At 43.2% G+C, this 27,928-nt stretch overlaps 1 protein-coding gene across 4 annotated transcripts in view; it reads left to right on the top strand.

Annotated features, from left to right (window-relative positions):
- Positions 1-4,501: 4,501 nt before the first annotated feature.
- The window catches only part of ebf1a (EBF transcription factor 1a), a 492,107-nt gene continuing 468,680 nt past the window's right edge, over positions 4,502-27,928 (top strand). For all 4 annotated transcript variants that reach the window (XM_041193628.1, XM_041193630.1, XM_041193629.1 and 1 more), the window contains exons 1-6: positions 4,502-4,980; positions 5,646-5,802; positions 6,348-6,411; positions 7,029-7,084; positions 11,862-11,935; positions 23,298-23,366. In XM_041193628.1, coding sequence (XP_041049562.1) covers positions 4,847-4,980; positions 5,646-5,802; positions 6,348-6,411; positions 7,029-7,084; positions 11,862-11,935; positions 23,298-23,366 — 554 coding nt within the window. In that variant the 5' untranslated portion in view covers positions 4,502-4,846. The remainder of the gene's footprint in view (positions 4,981-5,645; positions 5,803-6,347; positions 6,412-7,028; positions 7,085-11,861; positions 11,936-23,297; positions 23,367-27,928) is intronic.

Here is a 27,928-nt window from a genome sequence, read left to right as displayed (position 1 = left end):
TGGAATTATACTCCTGCTTGGGTCAGCGAGCAAAGTTGTGGTCACACGCCGCGCCACTAGATGGTGCGCTTGTGCACAGAATGGTCTCTGATCTGACACAACTTGCTCATCCGCCTCCCCCCCCCACCCCCCCTCTCAATTCCTAACTCCCCAGTTCAGCTCTTGGCTGGTTTATTTCGTGTCTCTCTCTCTCTGTGCTTTCAATCCCCTCATTCCCGGTTCTTTTCCCGCTTCTTTCTCCCTCCCCGCTTCCTCTAAATCACCCTTAATCCCACATATTTTAATCCATCCCTCACTCACCAAAATTGACACCTTCCTGTTTCCAATAATTTCCAACATTCGCCGAAAACAAATATAGAACGTTACATTTCAAGTGCAAATAAACTTCGATCTGAACTGGACTGATAGCTGGGCAATAATATTCCCGGCTTCGTGCTCTTAAAGCGGCTTTGTGTTTAGAAACACATCTCCTCAGATGGGAGTGTGTGATCGATAAAGGCAGTCCGCCAAAAGTTAACCTTTTACATCGCAGGAAAAGCCGCATGTTCTCGTGTGCTTTTTAAAATGGTAAAGTAAGACTCGTGGTCATGACCTGGGCCCACGTACGCTTTAATTTGAATCAAATCAAAGAAAACCCGAACTGGGAGGACACACTGAACAGCCCAAACGCCAGGTCTCTCTCTGTCTCTCTCAGACACCCGGACACTGCGGAAGCAGCGCGGCTGGAGAAATAAATGCTCGAAATATTGTGAGGAACGGGACTCAGTCCCAAATGACACGGCATACCTGACGCCCGGAATTTAACTCAGGAAAGTAAGAAGAGAAATAAAGGCTGGGAACAAGTGGGGTGTGTCGCTAGGGGGATTCCTCTGCCCCCACAATTTGAAGCAGACCTGCTGGTCCAGACATTTCAGTTCCCCCTTTAAAATTGTCGTGGGGATGGAGGGAGGTTTGTTGGGACAAACTTCTGCCACTTGGATTTTTCCCCCCTTCCTTCGACCTGTAGAATCGAATCGAATCGAATGGAGTTCAAACATTTATCATTCACACAAGCCCAAACAAGGAAGTGATTTCTAGCTGGAAATCTTTAATCAACCCACCAAAGGGCTTCATAAAGATCCCACCGCACAGTTTTATCCATCCACTGAGCGGACGCCAACGCACTTTGCGAAATGTCATGGTAATGCTTTAAAGTCACCCTGCTAGAATTCGACAGTCCAGAGGAATTTCCAGAGGAATTTCCAGTGAATTTTCAGTGAATGTGTGTGTGAGATTGTAAAGTTCATTCTGTGCCCACCCCCCACCTACCTTGGGGTTACAATTCATTCAAACGTTTATACTGCTTCCTAGAAGGCATGTAATACCCAGCAAAACACACTTTTGCCTAATCGATAGGCTGAAATCATTAACTTTTTTTCCAATATTATTCATCAGCAGCTGTCGTTTAAAGAATTGGCATAATTGGGACAATTTGTTACTTTTAGAAGACAGACACAGAAGGCAAAATATTCAATTTATTGCATTCCTTCACGCGTGTACTCGGGGAAAATCCTCGTTTATATTTGAAACATTTCAGTCGTCAGAGAGCAGAGTGAAGCTGTCCGGGGAGAGGCGATCCCTTTCTCTCTCCTTCGCCCTAACAAGAAATATCGGTAACACTCGCACTGTTTGCAATCGATTGTAACAAGAAATCTTTAATAATAATAAAACAAATAACACCTCGGTGTACATATGCCGCGCTCTCAACCTCCCGCTGTCTGGTCGGCCGTTTTAAGGGGACTTTAACAACATTTTGCTCGCCATTCTGAGAGTTACTAATACTTGCCCACCCGTTATTAAACCCCAAGGTGTGAATTCATTTGGACTCAATTCATGTGAGAACACTTTGCCCCGCTAGTTAATGCGGCATTCCGGGCTTGGCTGGAGGTGCGATAGATAAGCTGCTGTCCTGGTTCCCACTCCAAAGTGCCATCGATTACTGGGGAAGAGTGTGCCGGTGCCCTGCACTCCTATCTGAAGCGCCAAGACCTTTCTTCAAACCACACCACCCCCCCCTTCTAAATCGATAAAGCGTTGAAATCTCTTCACCTTCTTCGCTAACACTGTGGCAGACAATGTACGGAATATGCCCCCTCCGAGATAGAGCTGGATGTTCAAAGGGTTACCTTCTATCCATCCCCAAACCTCTCCATCTACCGGGTCACACCCAGTCTTTGCAAAGGGAGCTGTGAAGTTTATGGTGTGTCTATGCAGTTGGTGTCTGTGTTCCGCATCTCCAGGATCACAGCCCCCAAGTCAAAAGCACAAAAAACTGCTCAAATTCGATACATCAGGGTTGATGAGAGTTCTGACCTGCTGTTCTCCCGTAGGTACAAGGAGCAAAGGTAGATCACTCATATCGCGAGTTTTCACTTCTTAAAATAAGTAAAATATCTTATTTCCCCTGAAATCAGGTAAGTGATGAACAGGATTTGCACCCACGCGCACAAATCTGAAATAGGAGTTTCTGCACCTTAAATCATTCGTGATGTTATTTTAACATCTGTTATTAAGCAGTGAGGATGGATGTTAAACACAGGCTGCAAACACTCGACACCTGGCCTTAAAACAGCGGAGAGTTCTGAACACTGGGAGACCCAGGAACAGTATCGGGGTGGGGGGAAAAGAGAGAAGGGTCCGTTTCAGGCGCAGGGCTGTTGGTATCAAGCTTTGAATCGCGCTGTATTGAATCCAAATAAAATGGAGAAGATGGGACAATGTTAAGTGTTGCTACCTGTTGTATTTAAAGTGGGGCTTAACCGAAATGTAAAGAAGGGGGTATTAATCTTAAATCATTATCCAGGTATAAAAGGATATTTTATAAGCCAAATCTGCATTCACTGACAGAGGAGTGCTGTGTTTTAGATTTTAAAAAACCACGCCCTTGAGGCTGTTTTTTTTTCATTATATGTCACATTAGTTGTTGTGAAAAAAATACCCTACTTAAACGACAGTTAAGCTGCGGTAGGATTTTGAGCATCGTTCTGCATTGTAGTCGCAACTATGTGTGCTTGCATGTGTGTGTGGGGGTGGGGGTTTGAGCGTATGTTTGTTTGTGTGTCTCTCTGTGTGCATATATCTGTGTTCCTGGGCATGTATGTGTGTATGTGTGTGTGTGTCTCGCTCTCTCTGTGCATATATCTGTGTTTCTGGGTATGTATGTGTGTGTGTGTGTGTGTTATCTGGACTGACTCGCCCCCACCCCCCAAGTCCCCGAACACACTCCAGCTGTTAAAGGCCTTGAAATAAATGCTCCCTAGGTCCCCAGCGGGCCTCACTACATTATAATCATCTTCATCTGATTTTAGATAACTATCTTTCTGGTTTATCTCTCCCTGCAAGAACTTTCTAAATGTAAAAAGTTAGTCTTAAAGAAAAAGGGAGAAAGCGGCTCAGTTTTTGTTGATGCTTGCCCCGAAATGGAGGCTCAGTGAATTTCCTGAAATTACAATATCAGGGGCGTTTGCAGATCCGGAGATACAACTCCAGATTAAGTTGTGGAACTGTTTGGAGAGAGATCTAGCGTTCTCTGATATCAGGAACAGTCAAATGGACCCACATAACCTCGTGGGATTCTGTTTCTCAGAAATTATCCACACAAGAGGACCGTTATAGGATGTGTGCTTCTCAGAGCAAAGATATATATATATAAATATTTCATTGTTATTTTTTTCAATTAAAAATCCAGTAGGGCAGAATGTATTTTTTGAAATATCGCATTCCTTGTACCTTTACCGCTTTGTTATGTCAGATATGAAAACAAGGACAAAACATGTTTCACTCCATTGTCAGGAATCCTTGTCAATCACACACAGGCAGCGCCACCATTGGCTTAGGGGGAGGCGGGCCTAACCATATGTGGTAGTCATCGTTCAACCTCTTCCACCTCCTCCCTTCCCCCTCCCCCCTCCCCTTCTCCAGCTACGACCCATTCGTGGGGGTGGTGGGCGGAGGGTGCCTGGTTCTGTTGCCCCCAGGGTGAGCTCGGGGTTGGTGGGGGTAAACTCCGAGAGCCCGGCTGCTGCAGCACAAGAGAGGGAGGGAGGTGGATGTGAATTCCTACAGGGGCAATCAGCTCCCGTCATTGACCCCCCCCCCACCACACACACACTCACCCACACCCCCCTCCTCATCTCCCCACCCCGAGAGATCAGCGAACAAGCATCATTCCCACCCACAATCCCACCCCACCCCCCCCTTCAAAAAAACCCCGGCATCATTCACAAGGGAAAAGCTCGCTGGCCAGCGTTTCTCATTCATTCTCCGGGACTGGCAGGCACGGCCGCTTGTGAACACACACACACACACACACACACACAGAGGGAGAGCGAAAATAAACTTAGTGCTTCTAATTGGACGATGACACTTGGTGTTGGAAAGCCCAGTAGCTCGACTTGATCTTGTGTGTGTCTCAGACCTCACCTGCTCCCGCCCCCACCCCCCTCAACCCCCTCCCCCAACCCCCCCCTTTTTTGGGATATTTCACTTATACGGATCACCAACCTCCAGTGCGCGTGTGTGTGTGTACACCTCCCTCTCTCTCCCTTTTCTCCCCTTTATTTTTTTCTCTCGCTCTCTTACCCCCCACCACCCCCAAAACACCTCCTCCTCCCCTCCCACGAACTGTGTGATCCCGTGTGTGACAGGCGGACCCGCAGTTAAAGATATTATCACTCGCGTCTCTCTTGCACCTTCTCTTGGAGGGTACTTGAGCGAAAACTGCGTTTCAACATCTTCAAGCGGTTTCTGGTGGTTTTTATTCACGGCAGAAAGGAGGAGAGAGAGAGGGGGGTAAAAGCTTGTTTCCATGTTTGGGATTCAGGAGAATATACAACGTAGCGGGGGCAGCATGAAGGAAGAGCCGATCGGAAGCGGGATCAACGCTGTCCGGTCCTGGATGCAGGGAGCTGGGATAATGGATGCAAACACGGCCGCTCAAAGGTAGGCGCTGAATTCAGCTTTAATTATTTTGAACACAGACACGCATTATGTGTGTGTACACATTAACAATATATCGTGGGTCTGGTGAAAGTCGATTTGAAACTCAAACCAAGGCAAGATATCGTCTGTATATTTTTCAAATTCTGACATCTTTTAAACATTCCGTTTCATGTCTCCCCTTCTAATCATTTCCCGTCTCGGCTATTTTTTTAAAATATATATCTCGCTGCACTTGGGGGTGAAATGATACAATTGAGATACTCAATATAAACGTTGATTTGCTTCTGACATTCTCCTGTTCCATGAGTTAACGTGCACAATGTGGCGTTAACTTTATTTTAAACCGCTAAACTTAAAATGATGCATTTTTACAATGAAAGACCCCAGGCTTCAAACACCCCAGAAGTTCCCTGGGTCGCTAAATCGGGGCATTAAACATCTCGTCACTCTGGACACTACAAATACAACTCAATTAGAGAATGTTCTAAAGTATTTAATTAATTCGGATCTCCCGTTTATCCGATGTAACCGGGGAGCTTTTTTTTCAAAAAATAAATGCAAGTTTTGTACATAGTATTGGAAGAGGCGAAAACACTGACGCGGGTTTTTGCCAGTCGCCGGCTGTTTTCTGTTCAGCGACTCACCCTGCTCTCGTCTGCCCGCAGCGGAGTCGGCCTGGCCCGGGCTCATTTCGAGAAACAACCGCCCTCCAACCTGCGCAAATCCAACTTCTTTCACTTTGTGCTGGCTCTCTACGACCGCCAGGGTCAGCCTGTGGAGATAGAGCGGACAGCCTTCGTGGGTTTCGTGGAGAAAGAGAAAGTAAGTTTTTTCCTGGTCTCAGATGGAAAAGTTTGAAGGAACAACGGGGCCAAGTTTATGATGGGAAGCTACAAGCGGAGTACCGCAAGGAGCTGCCTGAACCGTGCCTGTTCGGCTGCCTATCAGTTGTTACTTAGATTAATACTTGGATTCATAGAAAACAGGGACCTTTTAATATATTGGGAATACTTTCTATATTGAAAGCAGTAACCAGAACGTGTATATGTGTAGTTATATACGCAAACATGTTAAATAAATGGACGTGCTTAAATTTGACAATCTATTCAGTTTAAAATGGAGAGGGAGGCGCCGTTATCAATTTCTTTTTCCAAAAAGTTCAGATTTAAATAGAGTAAAATCTACCAGGTTCTGGGCGAGTGGGTTACCGGCCAGCACAGATCCTTAACATGATCTAGCGACCGGAATCTCGCGTGTTTAAAACTTGACAACTTTTTTAAAAAAAAACGGTTCTTAATTGGTATTTCGCTTGATTTGGCAAGTTTTGTTTTTTTTTAAATCCGTACCCTTTTTTTAAATTGTCTCAGGAAATAGGCGGCGAAAAGACCAATAACGGGATTCATTACAGATTACAGCTGCTCTACAGTAATGGTAAGTGGCCTGTTCTCGCCATTGACAGTTATTGGAGCTCTTCGGGATAGTTGTGGGGAACCAGCGATCGTTCAACTCAGCTGTCGACTAACTCGCACATTTCCGTTCTGTTTCTTTTCAATATTTTGCCCCGTGCGTGGAAAATATAATTTCTTTGCAAACTCCACGCTGTTGAGCCCTACACTTTGGCCTCACCAGGCTCTCTCTCTCTCTCATACACATTTCACTCCTTGTACATCACCAAACACTGGCTCTGCCTAACCGCTGTCCGGCACATCTGTCGCTGGACTAGGTTCCAAAGCAGCCGGAGTTGTAATCGTTTCATTCGCCTGTCCCAAATCCAGTCTTCATCAGTAAAGTGCGTGCACGTAACCCGTCTTTAAATAGCACCTAACCCCTTTATCTATCGCCGGCAACCCCTCTATCCAAATCCAATACCATTCATTTCTTTGCGTTATTCCTGCTGATTCCCAAGTGTTCGCATTCCGAAATCGGGAAGAAGTAGAGGGGTGGGTGGGAATATAAACTAAAATCAGACTGTGCTCACAAGACTTCTACAATAGCAGTGATGATGCCTTTTGACTGAATCTGACACTGCAATATGTTGTAATATTCAGGGATAAGGACGGAGCAGGATCTGTATGTTCGGCTGATCGACTCAATGACGAAACAGGTAAGGTGATCTTTAATACAAGAACTGTAAGGATATTTTTTAAAATCTGGAACCGTGCAGAAGAATTGACACAGGTTTCAATCATACCCGGAGGGTTGAGATTAAGCTACAGGTCGTACAGATGTCGTCATCCCGGTATAAAAAAAATCTGCCGGGAGTTTTAATATTAAGAGAATTGCACTGAAACGGCCAAAGTCAAGGAAATTGCTCAGTGGTAACCGCAGAACTCGGTGCGCTTTGGGGAAGTGAGTGAGAGGTTTTGGGGAAGTTAGATATTGAAAGCTGTTCGATGTGTCCGACGCGAAAACAAAGCATGAAAAAAAAAAGTTTTAGAACCCCAACAGGTGTACTGGGGTGAGAGGGGATATGGTGAGTGGGGGAGTGGGTGCGTAGGGAGGTGGAATCTTCCAATGAATTAAGATCGAGAGAGAAATCGATAGAAAATGAACAGAGGTGCCCTGATAATTTCCAATTTGTTTGTGGCGGGAGTGCCTGCAATTTCTACATCCCCAAATCGAGAAGGTTTAAATGTATTAATATTCCAGAGTGTGAGTGGCTGAAGGATTTTGTTTTCGTGCCTAATCAGAGTGATCCCCCTAAGTCCACTTTTATTCATTTCACTTTTATTAATGTGCGAAGTATTTTAAAGGGGAATGCGTGCAGCGGCCGACTCTGCCAACACACTGTAAACGTTATTCATTCGAACACAAGGCTCTGGTCATATTTATTTTCGTGACTGTTGTGAGTTTTGCCAGGCTAGCTGGCTCTCCCACCGTAAACAACTCGCCTGCAGGACTAAATACTCCAGTTTGTTATAAATCGCCATTCAACCCAGCTTTACACGAGCAGCAACTCTAAATATATATTCACTCAAGTTTAAATTCAAATTAGTCAACAAACAGTATTTCCTCCGTTACCTGAGCAACAGCTATCCCTTTAGAGTTAATTTAAACTTATTTTCAGTGCTTATATACTTATTGATGATAAAAGAATTATACTCTTGTATGTCTTCATGGTTTAAGACTCGGAGCTGTCATGTGTATCCCCCATACTCTCACTACTCCAAAAAACTCACCTCCCGCGCTGGAATCTACTATTTTATTTCCACATTATCATTTCAGTGTTTCCCCCTCCCCCTCCACGCCCCCCACGCCCCCCCCCCCCCCCCCCCCCCCCCCCCCGCCGCTCTTCAATCTCACGGAATCTTTGGTCAATTTCAAGGCGGCTGCAAACGGACATCATTTTACAGCGAAAAAAGATTTACTTTGGAATGCACAAACATTACATTTGTGCGTGTGTCTAAAATATTCATCCTCGCTTCCCTGTTACGTTTGGTTCTTAATGTACCTAGCTTCCTGCTCAAGACAAACCATAATATCAACAGGCAACTCTTGTTTTGAAAATATCTCCGCAGTTCTTTTGATATTCTTTCTAAACGCGATTTACTGCTATTGAGGTCTGCCACACCAGGTCAGAGAGAGAGAGGGACGTATCTGGAGTCAGAGAGAGAGAGAGAATTTCCCAATTTCGGCTTAGAAATATTGATCCACATTCAAACAAACCCGCATTTTTAACAACTTTAAAAATATACATCAGACCTTTGTTAACATAATCGATACACTATCAATCACAATGCCTACAGCAACTCCTTGGCGTGCGTTTTTCTGCACAATATATATCTTCGGATATAGTACAACTTTGCGAGAATGCCAAATTAACTCGAGTTAACTTTTTTAATGATGTGGCCACGCCGCTCTCAAAATAGCCTGTTGTCCTTGCAATTATTTTCCGTCTGGACTACACGCAGTCCATTGACTTTAAAACCAAGCACCACCCACCCCCCCCCCCCACCCCCCCCCCCCCAACATACACATAAAAACAAGGTGCCCTAAGGTTGATTATATATATATATTATATTATATTTTGTTTGGGGGACAACCCTTGGTGCGGCAGATTGGGATTTCTCCAGAATGAAAGGAACGGGAAATGTTCCCCATTAAATCATTGTGATTTCAGTGAGTCCGTTTTATTTCAAAGGTTGAAGACAACGTTCAGTCCTGCGGCTGTGTTTGACCTCTGAGACTCTGATTATCTGAATCCATCAAACTTCTGATGCGACCATATATAATGTTTATTTTTTTAATTTTAGCTCTGTTTCAAACACACACACACACACACACACACAGAGACAGCATCAATTCTGAAACATCACAGGGGTTTGTACATTACAACCTACATAAATCTAGTCAGACGCTGTATTATTCTAAATGCCTGATCGCATGCTCTGACGGTATGTGTAATAGAAGAATAATTATCTGAATGCATTAAAAATGAATGAAGTTTAAAAAATCCCAGATAGCACTCCGATCAAATACATTGCTTTCAAGGGTTCTTATTCCCACTGCTAAATTTAATACGTTTTTTGTTAAATCATTTATTAATATATTGCTTTTGCAATTTATTCATTTTATATATGTTAAAAAACACACGGAATTCTGATGAGTTCTCTATTTTCCTGATTTTTCTCTCGCCTCTGTTGTTGGCTTCTCTTGTGTGTCTACCAGGGAACGAGGTTAAGCTTTCACACAGAAAACAGAGCTAGCGGAAACAACAATAAACACATGCGAGCAGTTGGGGTGGCATCTGAACAGAGCTCACCATCTGTCGGCGAATATCTCTCCAAATCTGCTGCCCCATTCCCCCTCAGTTCAGCTTTGTCTCCTGTCCACTGTCTGCAGAATATGTTACCCCCAGCACCACCCCACAACCCCAGCCTCAACCCTCTGCGACGACTAGATATCCCAGAGGTATCCCTTGTCCCTTCCCGATTGTGCATTTTTACATGACATTAAATTGTATTCGGAAAATAATAAAATTAAACACGCCACGCACCGTATTCTTTATATGGGCGACACACAGTGAGACATACCTTGCGGAGGAACATTTTATTGTAAATGTGGAAATTAACATGAAATTAGCGAACCGTGTAATGAGCATTCTGTATTGGATTTCCATTCTGGTCAATTATTTATAGTGGTGTAAGTAATATCGAAAATATACGAGGTTGCATAGAGTGCGTCAAAGGATAATTGTGAGTGTAAAGACTAGGAACTATACAGTAATTATCCAGAGTTACAGTGAGTTCACCTATTATGTCCAAATTCAGAATTTGATAACTATAGTAGTTAACATGACATTACAATTTGTATGGATGGTATTCACACTTTGTTTCCTCTAAGTCCGAGAATTCTCTTTATGTGGCACATTTGTAACTGTCCCTTCTCCCTGCATTCAGCAATATAGACCTGCGCCCTATACTATGCCATCATTCGCCTTTTGCAACACTTTGACTCGTTCGTGGTGTAACCACCCGATTTAAAGTGGCAGTGAGGTTTCTTTTTTCAACATGCAATTGTTGCACGTCCTTCTGTAGTGGTCAGTGGGTGGAGTGCTGTGGACTGTTTTGATTGACACCCAAGGCAGATGAGTAAATGCCAACTTAAAGGTGCAGTATTATTGGCCAAGCTTTTGGAACAATCGATAATCATAGCTGCACCAAAGAGATTACTGCCAACTTTTACAAAATAGATAGCGCCTACCTTTGTTAAGTAAGCACCTCCTTGCTCTGTAAAATCGCCATATCAGAAATACAGAAATGTCAGTGGAAAGGGCTGACACAGATGTAAATGTATACTGTGCAGCACCATCTCCAGGGCCGCAACTGGGCTCGATTCCCCTATATTTCTCCAAGAAATGTTGGCGAGTGTTTCTCAGTTTGAAGTAACAAAACACACCTTCTCTAGCCAGCTGCAAATCTGGATTCATATGCAAAAAAATGAACTGTTATCCAAACTTTTAAGAAAAAATTTTTTGCACTATTAGCACTGATGGAGTGAATATGTGAGGAGAGAATGTTGAGGTCCAGGAAAGTTCCAGAGTTAAATGTTTCATGATGTTTTCATTTTCAAAATTACCAGCACACTTTAATAATTTTGACTGAAATTCAGCAAATGCAGACATGTAGGTATGAACTGAGATTATTGGTAAACATTGAGTCAACTACCAGGACATACATTAATACAGACCTTAAACATGTAAAAACATCCTACAGGGAATGGAAAATGCAGTCGAACAAAATTATTCATTTTGTTCTGTTTTTGGGGGTTGACATTTAGATATTTAAACTTGTAAATTGCAAACTTCCCTGCAATCCTATTACTATACTTCAATACATGTATACCAGTCAAGCAAAATACTATAACATTTTCTCTGGCGGCCATTGATTTGTTTTAGAAAAGCTGTACTTCGGTATCGATGACTGTGGAACTCGAACATCTTGGTGATTTACAAGTTCAACCTATACACGTGGTTATGTTACTGAACATGGCGCTGGATAATCCACAATTTGAGTTCAAATCCTGCCATGGCAGCCTAAGAATTTGAATTCAGTTGTTAAAAATCTTTTGGTATTTCCACAAAACCCCAAATGGTTCACTAATGTCTTTTAGGGAAGGAAACACGCTGTCCTTATGCAGTGTGGCCGACATGGGACTCCAGTCCCTCAGCAATGTGATTGATTCTTAACTGCTCTCTCAAGCAGCCTAGCAAGCCACTCAAGTTGGCTGGGCAATTAGCGACAGATAGATACATGCCAACTTTGACAGTGATGTTCACTTCCTGACATTGAAGAACAACAACAACAACAAAAAACAAGATCTGAAGGAAAATAAGAGGGGTGAATCAGCACTTTCGGGCTAAAATATTTTTTCTGTTCCAGGCTATCGTATATGAGGGACAGGACAAGAATCCTGAAATGTGTCGAGTCCTTCTGACGCATGAGATCATGTGCAGGTAAGGAAGCTCTGAGCTGCCCTAAAGGTTATTTGACCCTTCTGATACGTTTTCTTAAAGTATTGATTCACTTCTATTTGACCAGTTAAACCATGTCTGCTTGTGTAAAAACAAAATAGTGAGCAGCACTCTTTACCCCCCACGCCCACCCCCCACAAACAACGTTCAGTTATGATCTTAGCCGTATGTTTTTCTATTAAGCTTGGAGTGTTATCAACTCTGGACAAACCATGATCCAGCCAGAGTAGTTTCTTATAGCTATGACTTCTAGGCGTAAAATTGCAGTATTTGAAGGAGCTTTGAAACTATTTTGGGTCTTTTCAAAAAAATCCCTAATTTTTGATATGCATTAATTTCATCGGCAGCTTGTGTCTAGAATGTCGCACTGATATATGTTTTAGCGTGCAATTTCATTCTCACAGCACGTGCAAAATCATAGTCACAAACATTACTGTTTGATTTTAAAAATCTCCACACAACAGAAATAATTTTTTCTCCCTTCCACCCTATACCCTCGCTTTCCCCGTGTGCAGTTTCGTGGCTCCTCCGGGCTCTCCTGTCCCTGAACCATGTGTGAGCCAGGACAGTGATTGTCAGCAGGCTATTTGATTGTGGGGGCGGGGGGGGAATACTTAAATAAATATATTGTACACACGAGCTGAGCTGAGTATGATTGTAAACTCCACTCATGTCCTTGCGCATACACTTTCGAACAGGAGTCACTGAACATTGATCAGGGTCAGGAAACCTGGCTGCTATTTTCCCTCCTTAACCCTAGGGGCACTGAGGCCAATTTCTACTGCTGCCCCAGCTAACTCGGAACAGACCAGGATTTGGATTCGGGACCTTCTGGTCTTCATTTCACTGTTTGGCTTGGAAGATTTGCGAGATTTGACAAATTATTCCAACTGCCTAATGACATTTATCTCATTATAACAAATTCAGGGATTAAAAAACCTCCCATTATAATAAATGTTTCCCAAGCTCCCAGCTGGACTGCATTAAAGCCTGCGGTGTCCAAGCCCTGTTAAGACAAACTTTGCTGCAAGAGAAAGTGATTTATTTCAGGCTCCTTCCATAGCATCGTCCGCCCTGAGTTTTCAGCTGCGTAATAACAACTGCACAGCTGTAATTATTTTAGCAGTCACAGGAAGTGGACAATACCGTCAAAAAAAATTCCCATATGTGGTTCCAACACAGACGTAAGTGTCGGAAAACCGCAGCAGTCTGTTTTGAGGGAATATCATCGAGAAAGCAACTCAGAATCTCAGTAACATGACCTTCCCCTGCCTCTCTCACCCCCCTCCCCTTCCACCCCTGTTCCTTTCGGAGGAGGAGCCATTAAGAGCCTGTAATGGCAGGATTTGGGTATACAGGCTGAAAGCAGCTGGCGGCACGAACTAAAAATGATCTTGATATAGTCACAACACAGCAAGGAGCTTGTCCTAGAAATTGTCCTTGTTCCAAGTTCTAAAGTATGTCATTTAAAGGAGAAGAAACATGCTTGCACTTGATGTGCTGCGTGAAAATGTCTTGGAGTTATTCCCACAGTGAATTTATTTTTGAAGTGCAGCAACTATTGTTATGTAACTTCATTTAATTTGGAAAAGGCCCGCCCCTTTATCTCAGTGGGTGACGGTACTCGCAGGTACATTTCAGAAAGATCTCCATTTCAATCCCTCGTCCAAGCAGAGTTAGCTGTGCCCCCCTCCGGGCTGCAGCAGCTGGCCTCTGGGTTAGAGAGCAGGGAAACTGGACAAGGATCCTCACCCCTAATTGCAGTCAAATCACGCTCTTTGCTGCAAAGTGTGTGAACATAGGTGTCGGCTGAAGACTGATTCAGCCTTGATTGCAGCCCATAAGGTAAATAGTCGGCAGATATTCAGTGCCCAGTGGTGGAAGACTGCCAGCAATTGTGGAGTTGAACTCAGTCCTGTAACTTCAGGAGAGGAGGAGTAAAAATCACAAGCCTCTTAACATCCGGTGAATTCATTTCATTTGGACACTAGTTTTAAGTGCTTTAGTGTGTACGTGCAAGTGGACTTTATGCCTAACAATTGTTTTATAGTTACCTGCTCCCATAACACAAGTAGTAAAATAGTAATTTAAATCATTCTATTTGACAGGCACAGAGTAACCCTACTGACCCATTTGTTAAAGTCACTAATGGGTCCTTATGAATAATAAATGCTTGAATGGACCCATAATATTGCTTTCTGATAACCAAATAGGGAATGTCTCTTAACTTGTAACATTTTAGTTGCATATTGCTGCATTATAGACTCAGCCTTAGATTAACAAGTGAGTAAACGGGGTGACAGCACATTTACTGCTTCTGGGAACCATTTTATTCCCTTTCACTGGTGTGCTTTGTAAGTCTCTAAGTTGCTTTTAGTGAGGTCTGAAAGACCCATTACTGCAATGGTCCTTTATGTTCATTTGTCTGAGTTCCACCCTGTCTACAATCAGATAGGAAATAGAAGAAAGTCAGGGAAATAAAAATAAGGCCAATTTGAATATCAGATAGTTCTGATTTCAGAAGTCATTAATAAATGTTAAGAAAAATCAATTCTGTAGCTTTTAAAAGTAGGAGCTTAGTGACAATCATTTGCAACACTAGGGAAAAGAACCAGCACCATCATCAGTGAATAGCATCAGATGCAATTACCCAACCAAGCATCTGAGCCTCACTATAGTGCAATACTATCCCAACTTCTTGTGGTGCCTAATTCTGGCTCCAGAAATTAAGCTATTGTCTGGTCATTTTGAAAAGTTGTTTTCTTCCCCTAACTTTTGTTAATATGCAATAATCTAATACCACATAGTTTTTCTTTATATCGTGCAATAATAACCAACAGTACTAACCTGGTAAATAGGTAAATTGTTCCATTCAGTGAGTTTAAACACTACTAAATTAACTTAATGGAAATTACCTATAATAATGGAAACATTGCTAATTGTGAGACCAAAAGCAAAGTACATTTGTATAGAATGAAAGAACTTGCCTTTATATAATGTGTTGTCATATTCTCAGGACTGTGCTTTATGATCAACAAATTAATTCTGAAGTGAAGTAACTTGTTATGTAGGCAGACAGGGAAACAATTTGTGCACAAGAAAGCCCTACAAACATTGATGAGATGGATGACCAGTTAGTATGAACATGGTAATGTTGGTTGCAGGAGCATTGTTAGCCTGGACACTAGAGAAGTCACTGCTCTTCAAGCAGTGCAGTGGGATCTTTTACATCCACCTGAACAGAGAGATAGACTTGATCCAATAGTCCACCCAAAAAATGGCATCTCTGACAGTCCCTCAGTATTGCGCTGAAGTTTCAGGCTGGATCAGCTGTAATGCGAAAAATAACCCAAAGTTCTTTATCGAGTTGAAATGGATGACAAGAATAGTAGGGGGGGAAGAAGACCGAAAGGTGTTTTTTTTTTAAAGATATAGGTTTGAGGAAGGTTTTAAGGACAGGAAGAGAAGTGGTGGGGTGGGGTGGAGAAACTTCAGAAATTAGGGCTGTTATGATGGAAGCTTTAGCACCTACAGTGAAATGGGAAGGAAGCTGGGGACTCGGGCATTGGAGGATCAAGGCGCACAGACTGAAACACATTGGTGGAGGAGGTCATTACAGCAATGGAGTGGAATAATGCTGTGGAGGGATTTCACATGATTTTCTCTGTCCAGTATTTTAGCAGTGGAGTTAACCCATTTAAAATAAATAGGTCAATGCCTCCATTAAAATAACAAGCAGTGGAATATCATATTGCAACTGTAATATCTAGGCTTCAAAGCATTTATTACGGTAATGGGGTATCTCTTTTTTTGTACAAAACTTCTTTTTCTAATGAATACTAGATGTAAAAGAAAAAATAAGAATTGGGAAAATAGCCCATAAAGTGGTGGATAAATGCACTGTCTGTCGTGGTGCTGAGCACACCGATCAAACAGCCTTCCTAGTGCATGCTGCATTGGCTGGCCCTAGGCAGGGTAGAAGCTGAGTATGCTTCTGTTGGCCTCAATATCCTTGAGCTAACAGGGCACAAAATATTTTGACCTGAGTGCCCACTGGACCTTATGGAGAACACATGCACACATGGATGACTATGGGGTGCGTGTGTGTGTTTGTGCATGTGTGCACATTGAGAATCTACACGGGTGTGTGCGTGTGTAGTTGGCATTTATTGAGTGCATGGATGTTGGCTGTCTCTGAAAGTGATGCAGGGTGTGTGTACGCATCTGTGTACAATGGCTGAGGACAGATTGAACTTAACTGTGATGGTCCCAATGTTCCTGTAGCTTGCCTGATGCTCATTAGCTACTGGAATGCATGGTCTGAGAGGGTAATGGAAACAGAGTCAGTAATAACTTTCAAAAGGGAATTGGATATATACTTGGTTATAGGGACAAAGCATAGGCACAATTGGCCAAATGGTCTTCTGTGTTGTGTGATTCTATGAACATTGGAGTCCACAAATTCACATTAAAATGAATATGTGAGTCTGCCACTACAAGAAGTTGAGCAGATTTAGCAGCATAAACACTGGGAGTTGGCACACGGATGCCGAATTTCTGGAATCTAATCTAAAAATGGCTCATGCATGGACTCTTGCATGAAAAATTGGTGCCTATGGAACCAAATTTCAATCACAGTTTACAGGAGAGGAGGGGAATAAACCGGGGAACATAATGAACAAAGAAACAAAAAACAAAAACAAGACCTTTGTGTTGCTGCTGCTAAATTTAGATTTGCAATTGTTTAACAAACAAGTGCCCTTCTACTTCTCAAAAGCTAGGTTCTCTGACAGCTAGAGCATCCTTCTCAACTCAAGGAGGTCAGCTCAATATTACTGGAAGGAATTCATTTACAGGGAAGAGATGGAATTAAAAATAATAGATCCTAACAACTAAACATTGATTTCAAGCCAGAAGTGATTTTATCTTAAAATGGCAACTATGTGCTTAATATTTTTCAAAGTGGGACCAAAATTATTCAAAGCTTTGTTACCATTTGGTGCAGAGTGAAGCTCATTTTAGGGACTAGCTCTGCTGATAGGATAATGTGCTGCAAACAGCATGTCTAGGACAGGGTGGTAACTGTGTGCTCGCTGTGAACCTTTTTATATTCATTACAAAGCATCCCCCTTAATCTGGACCAAACGCTTGTGGTGTTTGTCACAAGGTGCTGGCTAAATTTAAAGCTTATTTATCTGATCCAAGGCGTTAAACTTCAGATTAACTTTATTAAAAATAAACTTCAAATTTATTTATAATAATCTGATGTTTTGCATTAAACATAATAAGCTATATCTTATACACATGCCTTAGAGTTTTAATTTGTGAAAATGGTTGTGCAAGGGCTGGGTCGTGCAGCATATGTGGTGTTTTGATACCTGTCCGTCAGCCGGCGTCTGCTAACAGGGGCTAGCTACCCTTTGTGGATGTTATGTCCTTGAGTTTGAAATATAAACTCTGTGAGAACCGAGTGTGCATTTTCAGAAACTGAATTCTTGTGGAACATTGCCCCAGTCTGGTTCTTTTGTGCAGTTCGTTGTTAAGTGACAAATGATGCAGCGTTGCTGAAAATGGTGGTTTTGTTAAGGTGCTACGATTGAACAGAAATAGTGCTTACTTCAGTTTTTTAGAAGTCGGTGGAAAACCAGACTGTGCTGACATTTCTTGTTGATAATTTTCTCCTGTTTATCTGAAGGTTTTGACTCCTGGTTCTATGAATGTTAACAGTCCTCTGGTATTTCTCTCAAGTGGGTATTCTTCAGGCTAGGTATTGAGTGTAGAAAAGCTATTTGAATCCGAGGGTGGGGGGAACCATCAAGGCAGAACCCGACTCTACCTTCTCCCATTGTCTACTCACCTATGAATTTCCAGTACAAGTTGCTAGTGAGTGGTCAGGGCAAGTTTCCTGACGTAAGTCTCCTTTTCTAATGCAGGGGCAATAAGGTCAAACATAATGATCCGACTGGCATTAACTAACGTGGACCCTTCCTGGTCTGTAGGGCTCAGCGCCTCATTGAGTTAATCAGCTGAGCCGTTTGCCAAGCGCGCTAACATTTCCACTCGCATCTCTTCAGCTTTCTTGTTTGTGGGAACCTTGCTCCCTAACGATAGTTTGGCTTCCACAATGAATAGCTGAGCTCATATTGACAATTGCCTCCCTTGTTTATATGTTGGTGTGTTGTGTATTGTGGATTTGCAGTGCTCTGTAGGTGAGGGTCAGGTCAGATTAGGGTAGCTGCCCAAAATTCCCACCACCGTATGGTCCAGATTATCGGAAACAGAAAACCACGAAGATAATATATTTCAGTGTGTGGAGGGTGACAGAGAGGGGGGTGAAAAAAAAGGCATGTTGTGAAAGGTCAGCCAGCTGATGAGGGAGATTACAGGTTTCATTGTTGGCTATTCAAGCAGGGTTTTATTGGGGCGCTGTTTGTTTATTACTTGACGTGACCTGGCTGATATGGGAGCTGTCATCCATTGTGCTACTAATGCTGTTTTAAATTGCAAATCTGATGCCGTTCGGAGCATGGGCTGCAGACATGCTCCCTTCTTCTTGGTCGCCACATTGCAAACCCATTTTCTTACTCTGCATTATTGTCGGCGGAAGTTTGGATCTGCTGAATTTGCACCGGGGTGCAAATGTGCCCTCAGTTAGAAGCATAAAATGAGAGTCTGTTCGCCATTAATCAGCTCAGCTAATTGCTATGCGCTACCATTACCCAGATGGTGTGAAACCAGCTTGTCTTTTGGTAGCAAAAACATCCACAGTTTCAGCCAAGGTCTGTTTTTAACTCCCCCCTCCCCTTAAAATGTGACTTCATGGCACTAATATGTGTTATATTAAAGAATGAATATTATTTGTAATAAATCATTTGGAGTATGGCGAGTACTCAAAGTAAGGTTAGCAGGACAACACCAACCCTAGCCCAGTGCTCATTTGGTGATTATAACGAATGCACAATTCCCCACCTCATTGTACTGAGAAATGATATTGTTTCCAAGCTGAAGGCCTATCTTGTTACTCATCCATTTCAGGTCGGTTCCTTCCGCTCGCGTTCGATTGACTTGGTTTAATTATTCTTCAGCTGGTTTTTAAATGGGTTCAATGACTGAATCAGACATATTAGCTCTAAGACAATCAGAGTAAAATGATTGTCAGATTTACAAGCTGGATAAAACACTTGTAAATTTTTGCAAAGCAGCCCAAGAGTGGGATTCGGGCATAGAGTTCCGTCTCTAAGTAAAAATAGAAACTAAACAACAACAAAAAATCACAGATGTCCCACGTTGGCTACCAGCCTGAGCTGGATGAGTTGATCTCAGCTGGGGATGCTGTTGAAGTGCTACAACTCTCCTCAGTGTGCCCCTCCGGCCTATGGAGGGGAATAAATCAGTTCGGGCCCCTGCTGCTGATCCTTATCCATTCACCCTTGGTGAATATAAATGGACGGTACGTAGAACATTGCACAGAAACGGCCCTTACGACCCCCCATGTTTATGCTCCATGGAGCCTTCTCCCGTCATACTTCATCTGCTGGGCAAGGGCGATATCTGTGCGGGTTGTGAAGGCCCCGGTACATGCTGACAAACGAAGAATGGTCACTGGAGTGAAGTATTGGTGCTTCTGAAATCAGACCCCAATATGGGACATTGCCTTCAGAGGGCGCTGGGCGGGAGAGAGGGTGCCCGGCAACAACAACTTACAGTTAAACAGCACCTTTTAACATAGTGAAACTTCCCAGGATGGATCAGATCAACTTTGACACCAGGCCGCATAAGAAGGTATTAAGAGGGTTGAGTAGATATTTAGGCTTGCCTTACAAGAGGAGAGAGAGAGAGATTTAATAGTGCAAAGAGGGATTAGATGAGAACTCTAGAGCTTTAGGGCCCAGGAACTTGGAGACACAACTGCTCATGTTGCGGTGAAGGAAATCAGAAAGTGGCTGTATTTTACCAATTCACCCTCTCCTGTAAGTACAGAAAGGGTTAATGGCATTGCCCATTGAATTGCACTGATAGAGTGACACTCAATCGTGGCTCTCGCATTAGTACCACTAGTATAGAGGGATGCGGTGAACCAGAGTTTTTGTGCATGGCATTGTCAGCAATGCCAAAAATATAACTATTTACTAATGTGATCTCAAACTTCACTTCCTGCTCATTCTATACATGATCCTGCAGCAAAAAAAAAACTACAGCAGTCACGTAGGACATAATGCAGAATGTAACTATGTATAACCTGGGCCAGAAACAAAGTTAAATGCTATGCTTTAGGGCACTGACACTTCCTTTTAACCAAATGAGCCTGAGTGAAGGTGCAAGACATTATTTTCAAAGGCTGTTTTACTCTAATTTTCACCCGTCCTCTCTGGTTGGAGTGCGGCGTCTCACACATTCAAGTGACCGCCCTTCATGTGGTCATCTTCCTTTGAGTGGCGGCAGGTTTTCTACCTTCCACAGGTGAGGTGTTGCAAATGAACTTGTGATCTGCAGCAGGATTTTATCCCCCCGCTTCTAGGGACTGAGGAAAATTGCAACCCCTGAAATGTTGAGCCAGATAACTTAGCAGGAATTGGGAATCTAACTAGGCAGCTCATGGCTTGCACACTGGGCATTGGCTGCCTGTACTTACTAGGCCATGACATTATATTTTAATAACGTATCGCTTCCAGTGTAGTGTGAACACTATCTGACTAATCACATCAGGTTAGTGGGAGCCATCACTGACTAACACTAATAAATATTCATTGTGCTGAATATAAACATTATATGTGCTATCATAGCTCCCTCCTGATGATGTTTATACCTTGTGAAGTGCAAGTCTCACAGACTTCCCAAACATTTGAAGAGCATCACTAAATGGTCTTCTGGCTAAAATGAAATGTACATTGAATGAAAAGGGTCAAGGCCCACAGTCGGCTGTCCCCATGGTTTGAAGGAAAGGAGAAGAGATTGTTCAGAAGTGAATGATTTTGTGATGCCCAAGTTTTGGGTTTAAGAACTCAATGATTGTGAGAGGAAGGAAAGACAGGAATACAAAGTGAACATCATGTTCGAGATCTTGGAAATGAATTAGGAGACAGTGTGAGGAGTTAGTGAAGAGGAGGGAGGAGCTTTGATTTTGGATAAAGCTTCCAAATCTACAAATACTTTTTGCCAAGAAATGTTTTTCCCCAACACAATATAACTTTCAGAAACTGTTAACTGGAGTTGTGGCAGGAACAAAAATGTCAATAGACTTAATTTACACAAGTGTGATTATCCAATCCAAAGGGGAACTAATTTTTTTTATTCGTTCACGGGTTTGGGTGTCACTGGCTAGACCAGCATTTATTGCCCATCCCTAATTGTCCTTGAGAAAATGGTGGTGACATTAGGGAGAAAGGAAGGAGAGAAACCCAGGAACAGATGAAGAAAATGAATGAGAAATAGAATGATTCACTTGTGGCCCTGCCACTTACAGTGACAAAAATAAGAAAGAATAGGCAGGCAATTTACAAAAGCACCTACTCTAAGATTGTATAGGCCTATGATGAGTATCTCGATCTTCACACTCAGTCTCCTAACTCATGATCTATTGCGATAGAAAATAACTGAATGCAAAGTGTATATGTGCATTAGATCCTTTTGTAATGCTACAGCTGGGGCTTTTATATGCATGCTAACTATCTGGAGAGCAGAGAACTCTGAACTTTGGGAGTACCCCACCCCAGCTTTAATTTCTCCTGTTGGAAGGAGTGGCACCTTTCTCACTGCCTTTGACCAATGCCAAGGTCCTGGATATCAAGGGAAACCATCTCCTTTGTTCTGTTGAATGCCATCAGGTGGCAGAAGTACAACGCTCCTGTGTCCACTGCCACATTATTATTATGCTTAGCTCAAAGAAAGATAGTTGGGCTCCAACAATCACAATCATCTCAGTTCCAGGACATCACTGCAGGAGTTCCTCAGGATAGTGCCCTAGGCCCCAACCATCTTCAGCTGCTTCATCAATGACCTTCCCTCCATCATAAGGTTGGAAGTGGGGATGTTCATTGGCGATTGCTTGGTGTTCAGTACTATTTGCAATTCTTCAGCTACTGAAGCAGTCGTGCCTGTGATCAACAAAACCTGGACAACATACAGGCATAGGCTGGTAAGTGACAAGTAACATTTGTGTCACACAAACGCTAGTCAATGACCATCTCCAACATGAGAGAATCTAACTGCCTCCTCTTGACATTCAGTGGCGTTACCATCATTGAATCTTGCACCATCAACTCAGAATGATGAGGATTACCATTGATGTGAAACTAAACTGGACCGGTCATCTAAATGTTGTGGCTACAAGAGCAGGTGAGAGGCTGGGGATTCTGTGGCAAGTAACTCACCTCCTGACTCTCCAAAGCCTGTCCACCATCTACAAGGCACAAGTCAGGCGTGTGATGGAATATGCTCTATTTGCCTGCAGGGTAGACCCACACCACATGGGCTGCAACTGTTCAAGGAGGTGGGTAATCACCAGCTTCTCAAGGGCAATTAGGAATGGGCAATAAATGCTGGCCTAGCCAGCGATGCCCATAACTTCCATAAGAAAAAAGTAAAAACATCTTTTGAGAGTCATTGGGAAAGTGGGCTATAGCAGGTGGAATATTAAAAAGAAATTGCTATATACTCTGTTAATGACAAATGGCAACAGCAATGCGCTTTACATGAAGATAGTGGAGAGTGTGTTCCTTTGTTGTTTGCTCATTTGGGGAAGTAGCAAAGTTGTACAAGAGCAATGGAACATAAATGACCTCAGTTCTATTTTAAAAATGGTTTTAACTCTTTAGATTCCACTACTCCCCCACATCCTGCTTAAACTCAGTGCACTTTTACTTGCAGCCTTTGACATCCTGTTGTGTGGGGGCCTGATTTCAGCCAGTGACTGTTTTCCTTCACTGAAATGTATTCACCATCTGTGATGGTTGTAAGATGAGAACCAATGAGATTGACACCCTAATGCTGAGGAGGTTTGTCCCATCTATTGTTTTGAGAGGGGCTGCTTACTTGCCTCAGGTGAGTCCTGCTTCACTGCTCACCTTTACAAAGGCACCTTTTGCCTCCCTAATTATCACCAGCTGTCTAGGGGAAGTGGAAAGTAGTAATTTACCTATATACAAGTACAGTCTCCTAATAATTTCTACCTGTTGTCTTGTACTGCAAAAGGTTTGGCAGTAGTTACTTAACCATTATGTGGTTGTTAAATTGTACCTGACCTGCTTGTTTAGCACAGGGAGAGAAGGCATCAGTAATTTAAGCCATATGCAGCAATTGTTCCATACTGATTTCTAATTCTCTCCCTCTTCTCCCCCTCCTGCAGTCGCTGCTGTGACAAGAAAAGTTGCGGCAACAGGAATGAGACGCCATCAGACCCAGTGATAATTGACAGGTATGAACAATTGTTTGCACTTGATTATTGTGTAACACCTGCCTCTCCACAAGTAGTGCTGGTACATTGGCCTGTTGTTGCATGTGTACATGTGGGTATGTTTTATCTTGAACATGTATAAACGCACGGTCTCTCTTGTCCTGTTTCAGGTTCTATAATTGTGTGATTTACTTGTGAAAGGCTTGGAAATTTGCTGGTGTTTTGTGTCTCAGAGGCCCAAGCTCTTGTTGAATCATCATAATGAGGAAATCCTTTTTGCTTGCTTCTTACTGATTCTCCCTCTTTGTGGTTTTACATCAGTATTGCGTCAGGCAGCTGGGCACATTAATATATGTATCCATTTATATAATATATATTAAACCCACTCAGTTCTGAGTGCCTGGAATCAGCAGATTGTTAGACAGGCAATAAGTGAAGAACTTTGACTTTCCAGATGAGCTTTTGTTTTTAGTTTTGTGCTGTGCCTTGTTACTGGAAGCATTATAGAGTGGGAACCTTCTTCCCAAATGGCTCAAATAGTGAAAGCGCTGCAAGTGTTGGACTCAGACATTCAGTCCCCAGCCTGTGCCAGGTTAGCATGACCTCAGCCAGAATTGCAGCACAGGAGATTGCTGCAGTTGGCTTCTCTGTCCTGGGCTGTGTGCAGGAGTGAAGATCAGCCAGGATCCTTGCTCCTGATCGCCAATCCGGTTTATACCGGAGGGTATACTCGAATGATATTGGCTGAGAGCCTGTCCAGGCTGGTGCTGTGATGGCTTCTATGTTGAATTGCCCCTCAGTACTTGCACTTGAGAAGCACTCGGGAAAGGTACCATAGACTAAACTCCTCCTGGGACACTCTGCCTCAACGTGGGTCAGCACCTGGAGAGAAGGAGAAAACAAATGGATGGATAGCAAAAAAAAAGGAATGTAACCTTTTGAAGGATTAAACAGCACTTTCAGATTGTGTCATTACTGTAAGATTGAAGGGCAGAATGGCCTGTTTTTTTGCAGCGGGCAGAGATGGATCCCATGTGTTTGCTGTGTTGTTTTCTCGTATGCACTGAGCTGTGGAACAGGGAGAGCCAGAATTGAAGATTTCACTTCAGTGGAGTATCATTGAAAGTGTCTGTACGCACTCTGGGTGCATGTGCAGGCTGATACGTTAGTAGCTGTTGGACTGCATCGGTGCCAAGCAAGGACAGGCCCCCTTCACTTCTTTCAACCAGTGTTTGTTTTAAAAATAACAGGGCATAAAATGATGGGATGGTGACTCCCGACATTGACAAGGCTGTGCGGACCAGCCAGCAATCAGGAAACTGCACTACTGGTTTCCCATCGTTCAGCTCAGTATTCAGCGGGCGCCTGAGGCGGGGACTGTATCTGCCTAGCTAGGTGCTGCTGCTTTCAGTGCAACTCTCTCTTAGAGTGGGCCTTCGTACCTCCAGAGGCAGCACCAGCATCACATTCGTGTTACAGCCGATATTTTCCCTTTGGGGAAAGTCTAAGGTAGAACAACACACGAGGGAATGTATTCTCACCCTCCCTTTCTGAGGTGACTGCCGACTTTCAGAGGTACTTGTTGTGCAACTGTGAACCACTTAGCAGTTGAATAATGGAGCTGGTTGGTCCAGCAAAGTCTAAGTGTCCCTTCTTTACACTTCAACCAGATTTTTTCCATTCTTCACCAAGTTACAGTATGGCAGATTCCCACATGGATAGGCAGATCTGTACCTCACTCAGAAGACTTTCCAGTTTTCACCATCACTTCCTGGGGAAAATACAGGGGTGTGGACTGACTTCCCTCCCTGACCGCCATCCCCCTTTTAAAGGACGTGGATTTCTTTGGGATTCCCATGGGATTAGTGGATTCCAATGATGCAACCATATGGAACCCTGCTTATGGCCGAAACCTCCCTATTTGCCACATGGATTGTCCTTCCCTGGAAAGACACATGGAGGAGAAGGGAAAAGAAGGATATGTGGCAGGGCTGGATGAGGTAATTAGACTGGGAGGAGAATCAGGTGGAATGAAACACGGACATATATCAGTTGGGCCGAATGATCTGTTTCTGTGTTATTGATTCTATGTAACGTAACCTGAATGAGTCATAAATGTGGAAATGCCATGCTGGGATGTAGAAAAGGAGGAATGAAGTATCTTCTGCCTCTGGCCAGGAAAGAAAGGCAGCCTGTGGTGTCCTGTGCTGAGCCAGGCAGCCAGTTACATTTGCCACAGGCTGGAGGTAAAGTGGGGGTGAAAAGTTAACTCTCAAAGCCGATACTTTGAAGCTGAAGGCACCAATGGGGCCAGCTACATATGGCAAATGCAACTTTCTTTATTCCAGCGCTTGGCTAGGGATTTAAACACAAAATTCCCACCCTGGGAATTGTCTCAGGGCTCATGTAATTTAGGCTCATGTGAGCCAGCTGGTGATTTATTGGCTGGTGCAGATGGAGTTTGGCACTAATCAGTTGAGTCAGTGCTGGGCCCTAATCTTGAGTGAATCTGCTGTTCTGGGAGTGTAATTTAGGCTTTAGATCACTGGGGTGCACTGCAGCTGAGAGAAAAAAATAAATCAACTAGTTTATTAACAAAAATGAGCTTGTTCTTCTTTTACTGGAAATCTCAAAAAAGGCACAGACATAATGGAAAGAAAACTTGGCCATGGATCAAAGTCACTTTCAACTGCAAGGGCTTCTTGGCCATCGGCCATAAAGATCGGACAGGGCACCACTTGACCAGGGCACGTTGTAAGGCATTTTTAGAGCAGTTAAAAATTTGGTCCTGTCTCAGGGTTGGTGGAGTGAGCTCTGTACGGCCTATCTCTCCTCCATTTGGTGTATTCTGTCAAATCTTATTATATAATGGGAGCACTGATTGAGAGGAAATGTGGTGAGATAAGGGTTTGGTGGATGGCAGGGGGTGTGTTGCAGGGTGGAGGGGGGAGGGGGGGGAGGTGGGGTGTGGAGGAATCAGCTCCCCCTCATTTACCTTACAAGACTGGATGACTTTAACCTGATGGCATATCTGTAGATCTATAGTTTCATAGTGTCGGTTGCAAATAGTTGGAGTCACTACACTGAGCAGCTTCCTGAGACGGAATGAATGTTTCCCATCTCTGCATCTCGTGACATCCAAGAGTGCCATAGATCTCTGAATAGGTGTGGAAGTTCGAATGACTGACATTAAGGCCAGTGCCTATCTATCACTTCTACAAAGAACATGGATACCTGGGCATCCCTCAGTAATCAGGAGTCACTGATCTGATTGTGTGGTTTATCCACTAGCAGTAATCTGAACCTCCTCTTTTTTACTACCTCCTTCATCCCCCATTTACTACAGTGAGATTTCAGGCTCAGATCTCACTGGCTGCTGTTTATTAATGATCCCAACTGTTTCAATGTTAATGTGGATTTAGTTTTGATTCTACTTTGACTCAGTGTGGACATTGGATGTTAATGTTTGCCATTGATAAGTGATGGATGTCACGATAGGGATTTATATGGAATCAGTACGAAGCTTTATGTGGTGTATGACATTAGTAGAGTCTGACCTATGTTTCTACATATATATATATGTCCATTGATGTTTAGACCAGTGTTTCGCATCCCTCTCTTTTGGCTTGATATTACCTGACACGTTTTTCACACCTCGTGTTGGCACATTTTGCATTTTCACAGGATTGGAACAGAGCTTCCTTGTGGTCAAGGGTACTGAATTAGAAACGGGTATAATGAACATGATATGGCAGGCTGCATTCTATGTCAGACTGCATTCATGGGGAGCATGGATTGGACCATCTGGGCTTTGGTGCTTAGCCCTACCTCGGAACCCCACTTTCCCCTTGAGCACAAGATTGCTGAATGACCCCTTATACCCAATTTGACACCGCACCCCATCCAATGTCAAATCCAAGTTGTGCATGATGGCATCTCTCCAAAAGGCTAAGCCTATACTTGTTACTTCTGTGCCACTTTTGCAATAGCACTGACCTTGCAGTATAAACATCCCTACATTGCTTGAGCTACAGCATAGAGTAGAGGCAAATTTGAAATCTCTTTTTGAGTGTGTGGGATATTTTTAAACTTCATTTCAAACCATATTGGGGAATAATAGTATACATTGTACCAAAAAGCTCAATCATTATGCGGTAAAGTAGATCAACCTTATCGGGATCACATGTACCGGAATAAAGATTTGCTACCGGGCATGAGACATTTTTTTTTTGAACTTTGCTCATGAAGGCCTTTTAGGGGTTTTGCTCCCACAGGCACTGGGCAGCCCTGTAGCACCTCAGCAGCTCTGCAAGTAGTTAGTGCTCCTGGGCATCAGCCAAGGGATCACTGGGCACTGAGCAAGAGCAGGAACCCCAGGTTCACTGAAACCAGCTGTAGTGCTGCTGCTGTCCTGGATGAAATCAGTTAACTCCACATTGATCAGTGGTGTAATGACTGATGCAGCTAGACACTGATCTACTGTGCTCCCTGCCTCAAGTTGTTTTCATATAGATATGATGGGAGTTTAACCAAGATAGATTAAAAGCAACATTTTTAAACCTAATTTAAAGAGCCCTCTTCTG

This window comes from Carcharodon carcharias, chromosome 8, assembly GCF_017639515.1.
Source record: "Carcharodon carcharias isolate sCarCar2 chromosome 8, sCarCar2.pri, whole genome shotgun sequence".
Lineage (NCBI taxonomy): Eukaryota > Metazoa > Chordata > Chondrichthyes > Lamniformes > Lamnidae > Carcharodon > Carcharodon carcharias.
The sequence above is the reverse complement of the archived record's forward strand: the minus strand, read 5'-3'. Positions and strand labels throughout refer to the sequence as shown.